This window comes from Oratosquilla oratoria, chromosome 39 (genome assembly GCF_046742065.1).
Source record: "Oratosquilla oratoria isolate Oo_2021 chromosome 39, ASM4674206v1, whole genome shotgun sequence".
Classification (NCBI taxonomy): Eukaryota; Metazoa; Arthropoda; class Malacostraca; order Stomatopoda; family Squillidae; genus Oratosquilla; species Oratosquilla oratoria.
In genome coordinates, this window is record NC_134815.1 from 18,086,592 (window position 1) to 18,101,979 (window position 15,388).

The 15,388-nt window shown below is 42.7% G+C and overlaps 1 protein-coding gene across 6 annotated transcripts in view; it reads left to right on the forward strand.

Annotated features, from left to right (window-relative positions):
• Reps (RALBP1 associated Eps domain containing) overlaps positions 1-15,388 on the forward strand; it is a 145,944-nt gene that overhangs the window by 86,566 nt on the left and 43,990 nt on the right. For 5 of the 6 annotated variants that reach the window (XM_076176616.1, XM_076176617.1, XM_076176619.1 and 2 more), the window contains 4 exons: positions 936-1,128; positions 1,556-1,787; positions 8,278-8,422; positions 8,689-8,847. In XM_076176616.1, coding sequence (XP_076032731.1) covers positions 936-1,128; positions 1,556-1,787; positions 8,278-8,422; positions 8,689-8,847 — 729 coding nt within the window. The remainder of the gene's footprint in view (positions 1-935; positions 1,129-1,555; positions 1,788-8,277; positions 8,423-8,688; positions 8,848-15,388) is intronic. The other variant, XM_076176620.1, reaches the window with a different exon arrangement.

Consider the following 15,388-nt stretch of genomic DNA (forward strand, 5'->3'; position numbering starts at 1 on the left):
CCTTGGTGGTTTAAAGAGTGTAATGAGAAATAGACATTTGGGAATGGATGCGAAGAGGAGACTGTATGAAGGAGTGATTGTGCCAACAGCACTGTATGGGGCAGAAACGTGGAACATAAGAGAAGAAGAGAGAAGGAGTTTGAATGTGTTTGAGATGAGGTGTCTGAGAAGTATGGTGGGGGTTACTAGGCTAGATAGAGTGAGAAATGAGGAGGTGAGGAGGAGAACAGGGGTGAAAAAGGATTTGGGAGAGAGGGTTGATGAAAGAATATTAGGATGGTTTGGACACATGGAAAGAATGAGTGAAGAAAGACTAGTAAAAGAGGTATGGAAGGCAGATGTGGAGGGAGTGAACATGAGGGGACGTCCTAGGATGAGGTGGATGGATGGGGTGAAGGGGGCTTTGGGGAAGAGGGGAATGTCTGTTGAGGAAGGAAGGGAGAGGACGGAAGACAGAGGTGAGTGGAGAATGGTTGTATATGGATGATGTTGTGACTGCATGAGGAGGAATAGGCGGGGGGGTGGGGGGTGGGGTAGTATGTGTGAGTAAATTTTGACGCAGCCCGAAGGGATTTCTCCCCGTCCTCTCCTTATATGCAAAGGGGGAGGGAGAGGGGGGGTCGCCGATTAAATGAAGCGGCCTTGCTGTGGATGTACTGTGTCTTGCGACACTGCTTCTGACCCAGGGCGGTGGGCAGGGTTCAGGGATGACCCGTCATCCAGGAGGTGCTCAGATGAGAGGAAGGGTGGGAGGGGTGTGGAGTGTATTTAGGGATGAAATGGGTGGGAGTGTTTTTATGCCTTTCCTTTTGTGGCTACCTCCCTTGGAAGGGGGAAAAAGCCTTGGTATATGTATGTATGTATGTGCAGAGGATTTGTTTTGACCATTTTTGCACAGTTTTGTTTTCAAAATTGCTAATTGTTGCTGTTTGCAGATGGTTGATGGCGGCTACCGGATGATGGAGAGTGAGGAGGGGGATGGGGTAGATGACAACATGAGTGATCCATCCGGCCGCACCGCCACTATCTCACCTGCCGTGTCCTCACCCGCTTCAGATTCCCCTACACCCACCAACAGTGTACACGAGAAGAACTGGGGACAGTCCCACTCCCATTGGCAGGGTTTGAGTGAGTCCTGGTATTTCTTGAACTCCTTTGCATGTTGGTTATTTACTTACAGTGAAGTGGTGGAGGTAAGCCAGTTTAGCAGTTGGTCCTTGTGTTGGATGAGATGTGCCTCACTGCACTATGTTTGACCCATGCAGTGTGGTGGGGGCCAAATGACTCTTCATTTGAAAGATCCTGAGATTGTGAGGGATGGTGTAAGTTGGTCTTCTGGTGGGAATGTATGCTTTGAGCCATCCCTTCATAAAGGGGACTGAGCCCTTTGTTCATGCATTTAACTAGAGGGAAAGGCATTGTTATGATGTTTTAATTTGGATTTTATGTTTAATCATAGTATAGAGTAGATGATATAATAATTATTTGAAGTAATGGAATTCATAGTCACTGCAAGTGCCCAGACCTGTGCTGAGGGATGTTTTTCACCTTTCAGTTAATGATGAACACAGACAACTCCTTGGTACTGAAGAGGAATCCTCAGACCGACATTCAAGTGATGAGAGTGAGGAATGTGATGTGTGGAGTATCACAGAAGAGCAGCGCCTTTATTACACAGAGCAATTTAGAAGTATGCAGTCTGACCTCAGTAAGCTCTTGTCAGGAACAGTTGCAAAAGAGTTTTTTGAGAAGTCCAAGTTGCCTGTCAATGAGCTCAGCAAAATTTGGTAAGGGGCTTGTATTATATTTATAACAGAAGATGCAGACACCAGAAACAAGAAATATTCAGAACATTTAGCTATAGAGAACATGGGGGAAAATAGTTATGCAGGAATTTTCTGGAAATGAACCCATATCATTATATACTAATAGATATTACACTAGTAACACAATAGGAATAGAAAGAGATTTATAAAGATTAAACAAAATTGCTTACTTGTTTAGTGTTTATTTGTAGTGCTGTTGTACAGTAGTAGCACATTGCATTACGGAAATATTTCTGTTGTGTACTTCATTTCCTAGCATTTATTCCCACATAAATGCTGGTTCTACTGTAAAGATGCATCATTCTGATCTCCTTTAACAGCATTTCTGAAGCTTCTTTGGCACACTAGTGTAGTCATTTTTATTATTTAGCTCACAATGGTCCACTGTAATATTCTGACATGCACTGTGAAACTAAATCTCAGGCCACCAGCAGAATGACTGATTAATGAGTAATGCTCAATCAACCAATCAATCCATTGCCTCATGTTTCTCATGTAGAAGACCCATGGCTCCCAGGTAATCAGCAACGGCCACAGGGCAGGCCCCTAGGTCACTCTGAAGAAATAATGTGTTGTCGTTTAAGGATTGTTAATGTGGGGCATTGTAGTATGAGTTCAGTGTCCTCTTCTGTGTGGTGGTTGTATCTAGGGAATTTTGATTCTGTAGGCAAGCCTATTCTCTGTTGATACTGTCTTAATGCTGGTTGGTGTACTGAATGCATTCCTTCTTCCATTTCTATTTCTTCCACCCTGGTGCTTCAGTTCACTGCTGTCATCATGCCACTTCCCATCTTTCCTCTCCTGTCCCTTCTCCATAAGTTAAACTCACACTCATCCACCATAACATCAGTATTTCAATTGAGCTTGGTTTCAGCAAAGCCCATTGTATCTGATCCTTTCCCCTTTCTATAGTCACATTTCTAATTTTGTTGATATTTTTACATCTTTATTTTATAGAATATATCTCATACTTCCTTTTCTCCCTTTTTTTCCCCATGGATCCTTTTTGTGGAACTGTTTCCTCTCCTCCTCCATTCCTTCCTTTTTTTAATCATCATCATCATCATCATTATCATCATCATGGTCATCATCATCATTGTCATCATCATCATCATCATCATCATCATCATCATCAATCACTCTCCAGTAAAACTACATTTTCTCTTGCTCCAATCTATATACCAAAGGCTTCCTCTCCCTTATAAGAGAGATAGCCAATCAAGGGATGCACCCAATCCTACCCATACCATTCCCACCTATATCATTTACATCCACCACCCTTGTTTCCCTCTTATCTTAGCTTCTTGTGGATGAAAGTTCATCCCTGTCTCCTGCCCACTGCCTGGGTCAGAAACAATGCAGCAAGACACAGCGCATCCACAGCACCTAACCTAAATGCTTCTTCAATTTCTTCATCTGTGCCTTCCTCATTTGCTGATTATTCTTTGTACTATTTTCTTATCTTTTTGTCTTTTATTTTATTTTTTTTAACTACTTCAGTATGAGTCAAATTCTCTCTCAGCATTGGCTGCCATATGTACTAATCGCATTATACAATATAAAGTCCTTGCTGTATTACTTATTCTCTTTTACTCTTAGGGAGGTAGCCAAAAAGGGAAAGGCATAAAAACACTCCCACCCATTTCATCCCTAAATACCCTCCACACCCCTCCCACCCTTCCTCTCATCTGAGCACCTCCTGGATGACGGGTCATCCCTGCACCCTGCCCACTGCCCTGGGTCAGAAGCAGTGTCGCAAGACACAGTATATCCACAGCAAGGCCGCTTCATTTAATCGGCGACCCCCCCTCTCCGTCCCCCTTTGCATATAAGGCGAGGACGGGGAGAAATCCCTTCGGGCTGCGTCAAAATTTACTCACACATACTACCCCACCCCCCCGCCCATTCCTCCTCATGCAGTCACAACATCATCCATATACAACCATTCTCCACTCACCTCTGTCTTCCGTCCTCTCCCTTCCTTCCTCAACAGACATTCCCCTCTTCCCCAAAGCCCCCTTCACCCCATCCATCCACCTCATCCTAGGACGTCCCCCTCATGTTCACTCCCTCCACATCTGCCTTCCATACCTCTTTTACTAGTCTTTCTTCACTCATTCTTTCCATGTGTCCAAACCATCCTAATATTCTTTCATCAACCCTATCTCCCAAATCCTTTTTTACCCCCGTTCTCCTCCTCACCTCCTCATTTCTCACTCTATCCAGCCTAGTAACCCCCACCATACTTCTCAGACACCTCATCTCAAACACATTCAAACTCCTTCTCTCTTCTTCTCTTATGTTCCACGTTTCTGCCCCATACAGTGCTGTTGGCACAATCACTCCTTCATACAGTCTCCTCTTCGCATCCATTCCCAAATGTCTATTCCTCATTACACTCTTTAAACCACCAAGGCATTTACTCGCTTCTCTCAATCTACATTCTACCTCCACCTTCACTCCACCTTTTCCTGCTACACTTGCACCCAAGTATCTAAAACTATCCACTTCCTCCAGTCGCTCTCCCTTAATGTTCACTTCCAGTCTACTGCCACTTTCACCCCTTGTACATCTCATCACCTTACTTTTACCCACATTTATCTTTAGCTTTCTTCTATCACATACTCTCCCAAACTCTGCCACCAGCTTCCTCAATCCCTCCTCTGACCCTGCCACAAGCGCAGTGTCGTCCGCAAACAACAGCTGGCTCACCTCCCACTTTTCTCCATTTTCTTTAACCCCTTCCATACGGTGCCGCACACGTAGGCGTCATGAGGAGCAAGTGGATTCGCGACGCTGCCATATCGGCGTCTTGATTATATTTATTGTAGTCGCCCCTGTGTTTTTACATTCTCCCAAATGCGCCCTGAATCCCATTCTCTGTGGTTTTCAAAATTCGCGGGTGAAAGAGAGAACGATCGATATAAGCCGTGACTATATTTTATGATGCGAGTATTATTACGACACGTCATACGGCTGGCATTGGCTGCTGCCCGCGAGATTTAAGTCCCGTACTGAAGTGGTTAACCATCTCCAATCCCTGACCCACCACCCTTGCATTTACCTCTCGCACCACCCCATCCATGTACAAGTTGAACAACCAGGGCGACATAACGCATCCCTGAAGAAGTCACACCTTTACCTCAAACCACTCACTCTCTCCATTTCTAATCCTAACACATGCTCTACTACTCTCATAAAAACTCTTGACAGCTCCCAAAAGCTTTCCTCCTATCCCATAAATCTGCATAACCTCCCACAGTGCCTTTCTGTCTACCCTATCATAAGCTTTTTCCAGATCCATAAAAGCCCAAAAAACATCCTTCCCCTTTCCTATAGCTTTCTCACATATCTGTCTTACCACAAAGATCTGATCTACACAACCTCTACCCGTCCTAAATCCACACTGTTCCTCACCAATTACTCCTTCTGTTCCTCTCCTAATCCTCTCAATTAAGATCCTCCCATAAGCCTTCCCTACTACACTCAACAGGCTAATCCCTCTGAAATTACTACATTCACACTTGTCCCCTTTTCCCTTGTAAAGAGGAACTATACAGGCACTACTCCAGTCCTCTGGTACTCTACCCTCTCTCCAGCAAACATTAAATAACCTCACCAACCAGTCCACCGTCACTGAACCTCCCTTTTTCAGACATTCTGCATGACATCCATCCAGACCAGGTGCCTTACCTGCTTTCATCATCTTTACAACTGCCTTCACCTCATCCTTCCTTATTTCTCCTCCATTCTCCTCACTCATCACTCTCATTTTCTTCGCATTTCCCACTGCAGCTATCTTTCCTTCCCTATCCTCCTTCACATTCAGCAACTCCCTAAAATATTCTGCCCATCTTCCCCTCACTGCCATCTCTTCCATTATCATCTCTCCATCTGTACCTTTTACCTTTTCTTCCCTACTTGATTCGCCTCCTCTTCCTCTCTTAATTTCTTTCCAAAACATCTTTTTATTACTTTCAAAATTTTCTGTCATACTCCTACCCCATTTCACATCTGCTCTCCTCTTTGCCTCCTTTACCTTTTGCTTTACTTCTCTTTTCTTTTCTTTGTACATCTCATATGACTCCCCTGTCCTCTTTTGTAACCAATCTGTGAAAGCTTGCTTCTTCTCTTCTACAACCTTCTTTGTTTCCTCATCCCACCATTCACTACCCTTTCTTCTATTTCCCCCTGTCCTTCTTGTTCCACACACCATCCTTGCACACTTTAAGACTCCCTCCTTGAACCATCCCCATTCCTCCTCCACACCCATCTCTGCTCTATCCTTTACTCCCTCCCACTCCTCCTTCAGCTTCTTTTCGTACTCCTTCTCCTTTTCCTTTTCATTCAAGGAGTTCACTCTAAGAACCTCCCTACCTTTTGTCCCTTTCCTCCTTCTCCATCTATCCTCCACTCTCAGCTTACCTTCCACCAAAAAATGATCTGATATTCCCCCACCCTCTCCCCTTAGCACATGTACATCCTTAACTCTTCCTATCATAATCCTATTTACCACTACATAATCCATTAGCGCTCTATCTACCACCCTTCCCTCCACCACCCTCTCCCATGTGTACTTATGCTTGACTTTCTTCCGAAACACTGTATTTGCTATCATCAACTCTCTAGACACATTTCCACCATCAACTCTCCACTACGATTCTTTCCTGGAACTCCACACTTCCCAACCACTCCATCGATTGGACCATTTCCCACCCTAGCATTAAGGTCTCCCAGTACTATTACATTGACATTTCTTCCTAAACCCTCTATGCACTCATTTAAATCTATCCAAAAGGCCTCCCTTTCTTCCATGCTCTTCTCACTGCCAGGCCCATATGCACTTACAAAGACCCACATCTCCTTTCCCAGTTTCACCTTCATCCACATTATCCTTGAGGAAACCTCCTTCCACTCCACTACACGTTTACCTATCTCCTCACTTACTAGAATAGCCACCCCTTCCCTCCCTCGCCCTCTCTTCACTCCTGATAACCTCCCACTTACACTCCCAAACTTACACTCACCCTTCCCTTTCAACTTAGTTTCACTCAAAGCCAACACATCCATCTTTCTTCTCACAAACATACTACCTATCTCTTCCCTTTTACTCTCATCTGTACCACATCCACGCACATTAAAAGACCCAAACCTTAGGGTGGTGGCCCGAGGCCCTCCAGCACCCCTTATACCTTTCCTTTTCTTTTTAGGTAATAATAAATATAGAAAATGTGATCAGACCAGTTCACAGAATCTGGGGGTAACTCATGTACAACTACAAAAAAAGAAAAGAAAAAAAGTAATTAAGATGCTGACGCCAGCATCCTCATGTATCCACTTGTGCCTCATGACACCTACGCAGGCGTCATTGTACCAAAGTGGTTAATGATAAATGTTTACCTTGTCATCCTCCTACTATATTTTTCTCTCACTCACTTCCAAATCCTGCCACCGGCGAAGTTGAACCAAGGGTATGGTTCATTAAATTCCACGCTACAAAGTCCTCTGTGAGGGGCACTGTCCTAACCTTCCAATGGGAGGAGTTTGTGATGTTAAACCATATCGCACTTCCCTCATCAGTGTTTCTTTACTTTTAAAGGTCAGATATCAACAGATATACCATTCGCTAAAAATCATCGTATTGCTCGAAAAAGTACTTTTTAAAAGCATACAAATAAAGTTTTTACCTATTACAGAAGAATTTATTCAGAAAATTCACTTTTAATTGCGCCTCGCATACCACTTTTCTGAAGTCTAGTTATTCAGAATAACAATATTGTTTGTTTGGCAACTGTGACGTCACGAACGTGGAATTCCCCGAACCTTTCCCGAAGCGCACGGGCGGAATGTTTCGAATAGCAGACGACGCAGTGAAATGAAGACAAAACTGTTTTTTGCCAAATTTGATAAGATGTAGATGGTGGAATTATATAGAATACTGTCAGTATGTTTTTTTATGTACATTAAACTGTAAATACAAAAAGTTATTGAAGTCTTGATATCTGACCTCAGCTTCTTAGAGCTGTGTTGTGCATGTGCTCTCTCCGGCAGCAAGCACACAAGTGTTAGTGCCAGATTGTTCCTATCACTAGATTATAATAGAAGGGGAGTAGTCACTGGTTGTCAGTCATCATTGGAAGAAGAGGTATAGGAAATACAGTTAAAATTGATAGAGATTTTAGATGCAATCCAGAGACTGGCAGGTTCAGGGCTGCATATACAGGTGGAGATTGGGTTGTAGTGGGATTTGTAGACAGGTGACAGGGAGATGGATCTCCCTGATGTCTGTCTCAAAGGACCATTTCTTGCAGGTATCTGTAATTGGTCCCTACAGTTAGGTAAATACACTCAAACTAAGTTTTCTCATTTTTATTTTCATGAACATTACTATGTTTATAATCATTGTTTCTTTCCTGTGTTAGCCTAGTATTTGAATGAATGGTATTTACAGGCAGTTGTCGGATGTAAGTCGAGATGGTGCGTTATCACTGGAGGAATTCTTCACTGCCATGCATCTTGTTGTTTTACGTAGAAACAATATTGATCTGCCAGAAACGTTACCACCTTCCTTAATGCCAACTGATCATGCCAGACGAGTAAGTGTACATGTAAAGATAAGTTTATATGTGTGTATGTGTGTGTGTGTGTGTGTGTGTCTGTGTATGTTTCTGCACTCTGTAGAAGCTTGTGCTTGGGTATTTAGTAATTTTCTTTCTCTATTTGTTAGTAGTGAATGCAGAATGCATCCCACCTACCCTCTTTAATGCAATGTGTGTGAGGTAATCTTTATTGTAACATTCTGAATGATTAATTTGTCATAAAGCTAACCTGTTAATGAATGCCCCCTTACCACCCTTCATAGCGGAAAAGTAGCAGTAGTGGTATTGATGGTGGTAACTCAGGAGCATCTGGGAGTAGCAGCTCCATGACAGCTGCCCCAGGTTCCACCAGTTTTCAGGAACAGGAACACAACACCTCTAAACCCACACCAGAACCCTTGTCGCCCTCCAGAGGCAAAGAGGTAAGTTATTGGCATGGTTTTGTGCAGGGGTATACCATGCACTGGGGAGGTGATTGTGGAAGAAGACTGATGATTGGGGAAATGAATGTCATTCTTTGAAAATACTTTGAAATGATTAACTTGCAGTCACATATATGTGTTGTCTAAGATTTACAGAATTTGTCTGAAATGTCTTGTAGCTGAATCAGTGTGCTTTTATGTTTTATGTCTCATTTTAATGTCAGGCATAACCAGTTGTTGAGATCCATTGTGTTATACTTGAATATGTGTCTACTGAATGGGATTAATATGTCTCTTTTAGAGTTAGTTTTTGTACTACCACACCAGGTATGTTGTGGGATTTTACTCAGACTTGAAATCATTGAAGTTTGTCAAAGGATGGAAATTTTTGAAGTTTGACGAAGGTTTAGATTTTTATCAGAAATATATACATAAACATGCATTATTAGACCTGCACTTGCATGAGCTTACTGCAGCACATCCTCTACCTACCTCTACACTTGCCTACCCTGTATCAGCTCAGCATTAAGCTCTCATTACTTCAGATTATCCCAAACATTGCCCATCCCTCTCATCTCTGATGTTCCTCTACTACATACATACATATACCAAGGCTTTTTTCCCCCTTACCAGGGGGGTAGCCAAAAAGTATAATGTTCCTCTACTACTACCTGAAATTTTATGTTAACATAGGGTACTTCCTACCCAGTCTTGCATTACCTAATTCCCAGATATTCTTTCCATCCCTGCTGATCCTGATAGTATCAACCAATCAATCCATTGCCCCTGGTCTCTCTTGTAGATGACCTGTATTCTCCAGGAAATTGGCACTAACCTCCAGTCAGAACCATAAATCACTTAGAGAAGAAATATTGTGTCTGGGGATTGTTAGTGTAGTGGTTGCACCTGGAGCAGTTTTTAATAGGGAAAGGCCTATTTTGTGTTTCCACTGTCTTAATGACAGATAGTGTCCTGAGCTCAGATCTGTTAGTGTGGTTCTTGTGTGGTGTGGTAGGGATTTCTCTGTGGGACTTATATCTGGGGGTTGTTGTTAGAGTATTGAGTTTGGTTGTCTAGAAGGTCTTGTGTATCTATCTGGATGTGAATATGTTTCTATGTAGTTTCAGTGGTAGGTTGTGGTAAGCTAGTGAGTAGTATGTTGCTGGATGACCTGTCATCCAAAAAGAGCCAAGAAAAAAGGGAAGGAGGGGTGGTAAATGGGAGTGGAGTATGTGGGGATGAAATGGGTGGGAGTGGATTTATGCCTTTGACATTGGCTACTGCCCTTGTAAGGGGGGAAAAGACCTTGTAATTTGTATGTTGTTGGTGTAGTTTTTTGTTGTGTTTTGTTGGTGGTGCTTGTGAAATGTAGTGTGAAGGGTGTGTGTTGTAGGGTTCTTGTATAGAATTGTGTTCCTGTCATTTTCATATGATATTCTATTAGACGAATTTTGGTTTCTGAATGTAGGTGTCCTGTAGGGATTGTTTTGGTGCACCCTGTTATTACTCTTAATGCTCCCTTCTGCAGTGTATGTAAATTGTACATATTCAATATCCTGATTGCTGGGAACCATGCTGTAGAGGTGTATTCTAGGGTGGTTCTTGTGAACTATTTAACTATATATATAACAAGGGCCTTTTCCCCCTTACAAGGGAGATAACCAGCCAAGGCACATACCCACTCCCACCTATTCCACTCCCATCCACCCTTTGTTTCCCTTGTGAATGAAAGCGATGCCTTTATCTCAATGCCTCCAAACTATTATAGAACAACACAAGTCTACACTCTGTTGGCAACGGTGGGATAAAGGTGTCACATAGGTTTTTCTCTTTATTGGTAAGTCTTGACAGTAGTGTAGTCTGCAGTAACGTCATTTAAACTAGCTACTAAAAACACAAAACAAATGAACGACGCTTTCGGAGGTAGAGCGCGCGCGGACGACAGCCCGACGTCGGCAGAACGTATTGGTCATTCAGGAGTCGACCACAACAGTCAGTTGCTAGGAGCACCAGTTGGGTACCATAGTACATTGCCTACAAACATAACGTGTACTTAACTACTTACATATAGACATACCAGACGCCGGTAAGACAATCTAGGGAGACAGGTACGTAAGACATTATGGACGATTATGACTAAACGGACTTGTACATTTGCGTACCCGGCTTGCCGCGATTGTTCCTACCGGCCCCTACCTTTTTCTATGGGACCTGTGCCAACCGTAAGTAATTAATACATAGTTAATGTTTTCCTAATCCTATTCTTTATATGCGGGTACGATCCTGCATATAAATTGGCGACGAGACCGGATTGATACCCTAAGTAGGAAATTTCGTGCTGGTACCTTAGACTTAGTATAGTTAACGTATTGGAAAATTGCTATAGGTCAGCTAGTGGAATTTTGTGGGCAAGCTAGGCTATTCTAAAACCGCATATCTATCTTACCTGCGCTAATATTTTGTTTACATTCATTGCGTCCTTACAATTGCGTTTTATTGTAACCTTTTGTATTGCGAGGCTATTTCTATTATTCATCGCAATTGCTATTAGGCCTATTTGTACATACTTATGCTATTGTTCAGTTTTTTTTTTGTGATGAGGTAATTTTGCAGTTTTCTAAGGTTAGGTGTGACTATAGCCTAATCTATGTTGAGGTTAGTTTTCTTGTTTTCTCTGGTTTGGTGAAGTTCTTTGTTCTTGGCTAACCATGGCTAATAGGGTTGGTTCAATTGAACCGTACAATGAGTCAGAGGAGGATTTTGATTCGTATGTCAGTAGAATTAAAATGTATTTTGTTGCTAATGATGTGGGTGACGCAAAGAAGGTGGCTGCATTCTTCACGTTGGCGGGACCTAAAATCTTTGGATTGGCTAGGGATTTGCTCTCTCCTGCAAAACCGGAAGAGAGTACTTTAGATAAAGTTCTTGATACGCTTAGGGCACACTTCAAACCTACGCCTGTTCTTATCTATGAACGCTATAAATTCTATTCTCGTGCCCAGAAGTCTAATGAGTCCGTAAAGGATTTCGTAGCTGCGTTGAAAGCTCTTGCCCACACTTGTGAGTTTGGGACAACGTTATCTCAGATGCTACGTGATAGATTTGTAATGGGTCTTGCTAGTGATAAGATTCAGCAAGTATTGTTGACTGAGTCTGAGTTAACCTTTGAGAAAGCTGTTAATATGGCTACAGCTAGGGAGACGGCATCGAAGGATGTTCAAGCTATGGCTAGTGGCTCAGTTCATTATGTACCTAGTAAGCAGCAGGTTACTAAGAAGACTTCCACCTCAAATCCTAATTCTAGTACAGTTTCTAAGAGCTATCCTTATAGTAAGACAAAATTTACTAATTTTTCCAGTGCTAGAAATATGTCTAATGTTCCTAAGACTCCTTGTTCAGGGTGTGGTAAGTTGCATTGGAAGCGTGATTGTCCTTTCAAGAATGCTTCATGTCATTTGTGTAAACAGAAGGGGCACCTTAAGAAGATGTGTTACACATCGAAGTCCAAGACTACTCCGTCGAAGGGTAATGTAAACTTTACTGACTGTACCGAGTTGCCCACGGAGTCCTCAGTTGATTCCAGTTATGAATATGTATATGTTATTTCAGAGAATGTAAGTGACGAGCCTATCATGGTGGATGTCACCCTAGATTCAGTGTGTGTTCCTATGGAGATGGACACAGGCGCTACTTGTTCTTTAATGCCTCGATGTCAGTATGAGGGTTTTTGGCCTGTGGAATCAGAACGTCCTCCGCTAAATGCATCTCTTACAGTGGTGAATGCGTATGGAGGTACACCTCTAAAGGTATTGGGAGACATAACTGTCTCTGCTAAACTTGAAGATGGTTCCTCAGTAGATGCGACAAAGTTGGTTGTAGTCGAAGGGAAAGGTCCATGTTTAATGGGTAGAGTTCTCATGAGGAGGCTAGGCCTGTTAAAGGAGGCTAATAAACTCTCAGCTGGTTCTGCTATTGCTACGTCTATGTTGCATGATTTTCCTGAACTCTTTTCAGAGGGGTTAGGTTGCTATAAGGAACGTCAGTTCACTATAGAGGTTGATCAGTCGGTCCCACCAAAGTTTTGTAAAGCACGTACTGTTCCGTACACACTCAGAGCTAAGATTGATCAGGAGATTGACAGACTCCTTGAAGAAGGTATTATCTCTCCGGTGACTAATAGTTCTTGGGCCGCACCGGTGGTTCCAGTAGTGAAGACTAATGGTAAGATTCGGTTGTGTGGAGACTATAAACTTACTGTAAATCGAGCTGCTAGACTCGACACTTATCCTATTCCGACCCTTGATGATTTAATCAGTGGATTAAGTGGAGGTAAAGTTTTCTCAAAGTTGGACATGTCTCAGGCATATGCTCAACTATGCCTTGACGAGGATTCTAAGAAGTACACTGTAATTAACACACATCGTGGTCTTTTCCAATATAATAGGTTGAGTTTTGGGATTTCTGCAGCTCCTGGAATTTTCCAACGGGCGATGGAGCAACTCCTGAAAGATTTACCGGGGGTGTTCGTGTATCTCGATGATATTCTAATCACCGGGGCTAGTGAGGTTGAGCACCGAGAACGACTAAGAACAGTCCTAGCAACCCTTCAATCAGCTGGGTTGAGGTTGAGCATTGAGAAGAGTACTTTAGGTGTTCCATGTGTAACATATTTGGGTTACAAGATAGATAAGGAAGGAATACATCCTACAAAGGATAAAGTTCAGGCTATTGCAAATGCACCTGCACCTACTAATGTTTCTCAATTGAGATCCTTTCTAGGGCTACTAAACTTCTACCGAAGGTTTATACCTCAAGCTTCCTCTAAGTTGGCACCTTTAAATAACTTACTAAAAGCTAAAACTCCATGGGTCTGGGGTAAGGAACAAGAATCTGCATTCTCCGCATGTAAGGAGACTCTTTTGAAATCAAAAGCGCTGGTGCATTTTGATCCAAAACAACCGTTAGTAGTTGTAGCTGATAGCAGCTCATATGGTATAGGAGCTGTACTATGTCATGTAATTGATGGCGAGGAGAGACCTATCTGTTTTGCCTCTCGCACGCTAACGTCTTCAGAGCGAAACTATGCTCAGCTAGAGAAAGAGGCACTAGCTATTGTCTATGCTTTGCGCAAATTTCACAATTATTTGTGGGGTCAGAATAATTTTGATGTTATTACTGATCATAAACCCTTGTTAGGAATCTTTTCACCTAATAGAATTATTCCGCCTATGTCTTCAGGACGAATCCAACGTTGGTCATTGCTACTCCAAGCTTATAAGTTTACATTACGTCATCGGTCGGGTGCACTCCTTGGTACCGCTGACGCACTTAGTCGTCTTCCTTTGGTGTCTACTACAGATTCCACTCCAGTGCCCGCTGATTGGACTAACTTAGTACATTTTCTAGAATCTTCACCCGTAGGTAGTGGAGATATCAAAGAACATACTCGAAAAGACCCCACTCTATCGAAGGTCATGCGCTTTTGTGAATTAGGTTGGCCTTCTAATACTAAGACTTTGAATAGTTCGGAATTTACTCCTTTTATCAGAAGAAGGGATGAACTTTCAATCCAAGATGGTTGTGTTTTGTGGGGTTCTCGTGTGGTTGTTCCTCCAAAATTGAGAACTAGGCTAATGGAAGAACTTCACATGGGTCACTCAGGCTCATCACGCATGAAGGAACTTGCCCGTAGCTATGTGTGGTGGCCAAATTTGGATAAGGATTTGGAAGAATTGGCAAATTCTTGTCAAGAGTGTTTAGCTCTCAGAACTATGCCTTCTAAGGCAGAGCTACACCCTTGGGAATGGCCTGATCGCCCATGGCATCGTCTTCACGTTGACTATGCGGGTCCTGTAGATGGTCGCTATTTTTTAGTAATAGTGGACGCTCACTCGAAGTGGGTGGACGTTTATCCTACTTCTGGTACTACAAGTAAGGAAACTATCAAGTGCTTGCGACATTCCTTTTCTAGATTTGGACTTCCGGTGTCAATTGTATCGGACAATGGTCCATGTTTTATATCTCAGGAGTTCAAAGAATTTTGTAATAATTCAGGAATTAGGCACATCACTACAGCAGTATACAAACCTTCTACCAATGGTTTGGCAGAGAAAATGGTACAAACTCTCAAGAAGGCCATACGTACCTCTAAGTCAGCTATTCAGGATACTCTGGATAGATTTTTATTTAATTATAGATTAACTCCGCATTCTACGACTGGTGTCTCACCAGCCGAGTTGATGTTTGGCAGACGCCTCCGCTCGCGTCTGGACCTTTTATGGCCTGCAGATGGTGTGTCTTCTAGAGTATCTAAGAAACAGCAAGCACAAAAGAAAGAACATACTAATGCTCCTCGATTTATACACCTCTCACCTGAATCACCAGTGATGATTCGCAACTATGTTCCTAATGGTTCTAAGTGGATCCCTTCTACAGTTGTAAAACAAACTGGTCCTTTGTCCTATCAGTGTTCAGTGCCTTCTGGTAAGATAGTAAAGAGGCATCAAGACCAAATTATAACTAGAACAATTACTCCACCTGA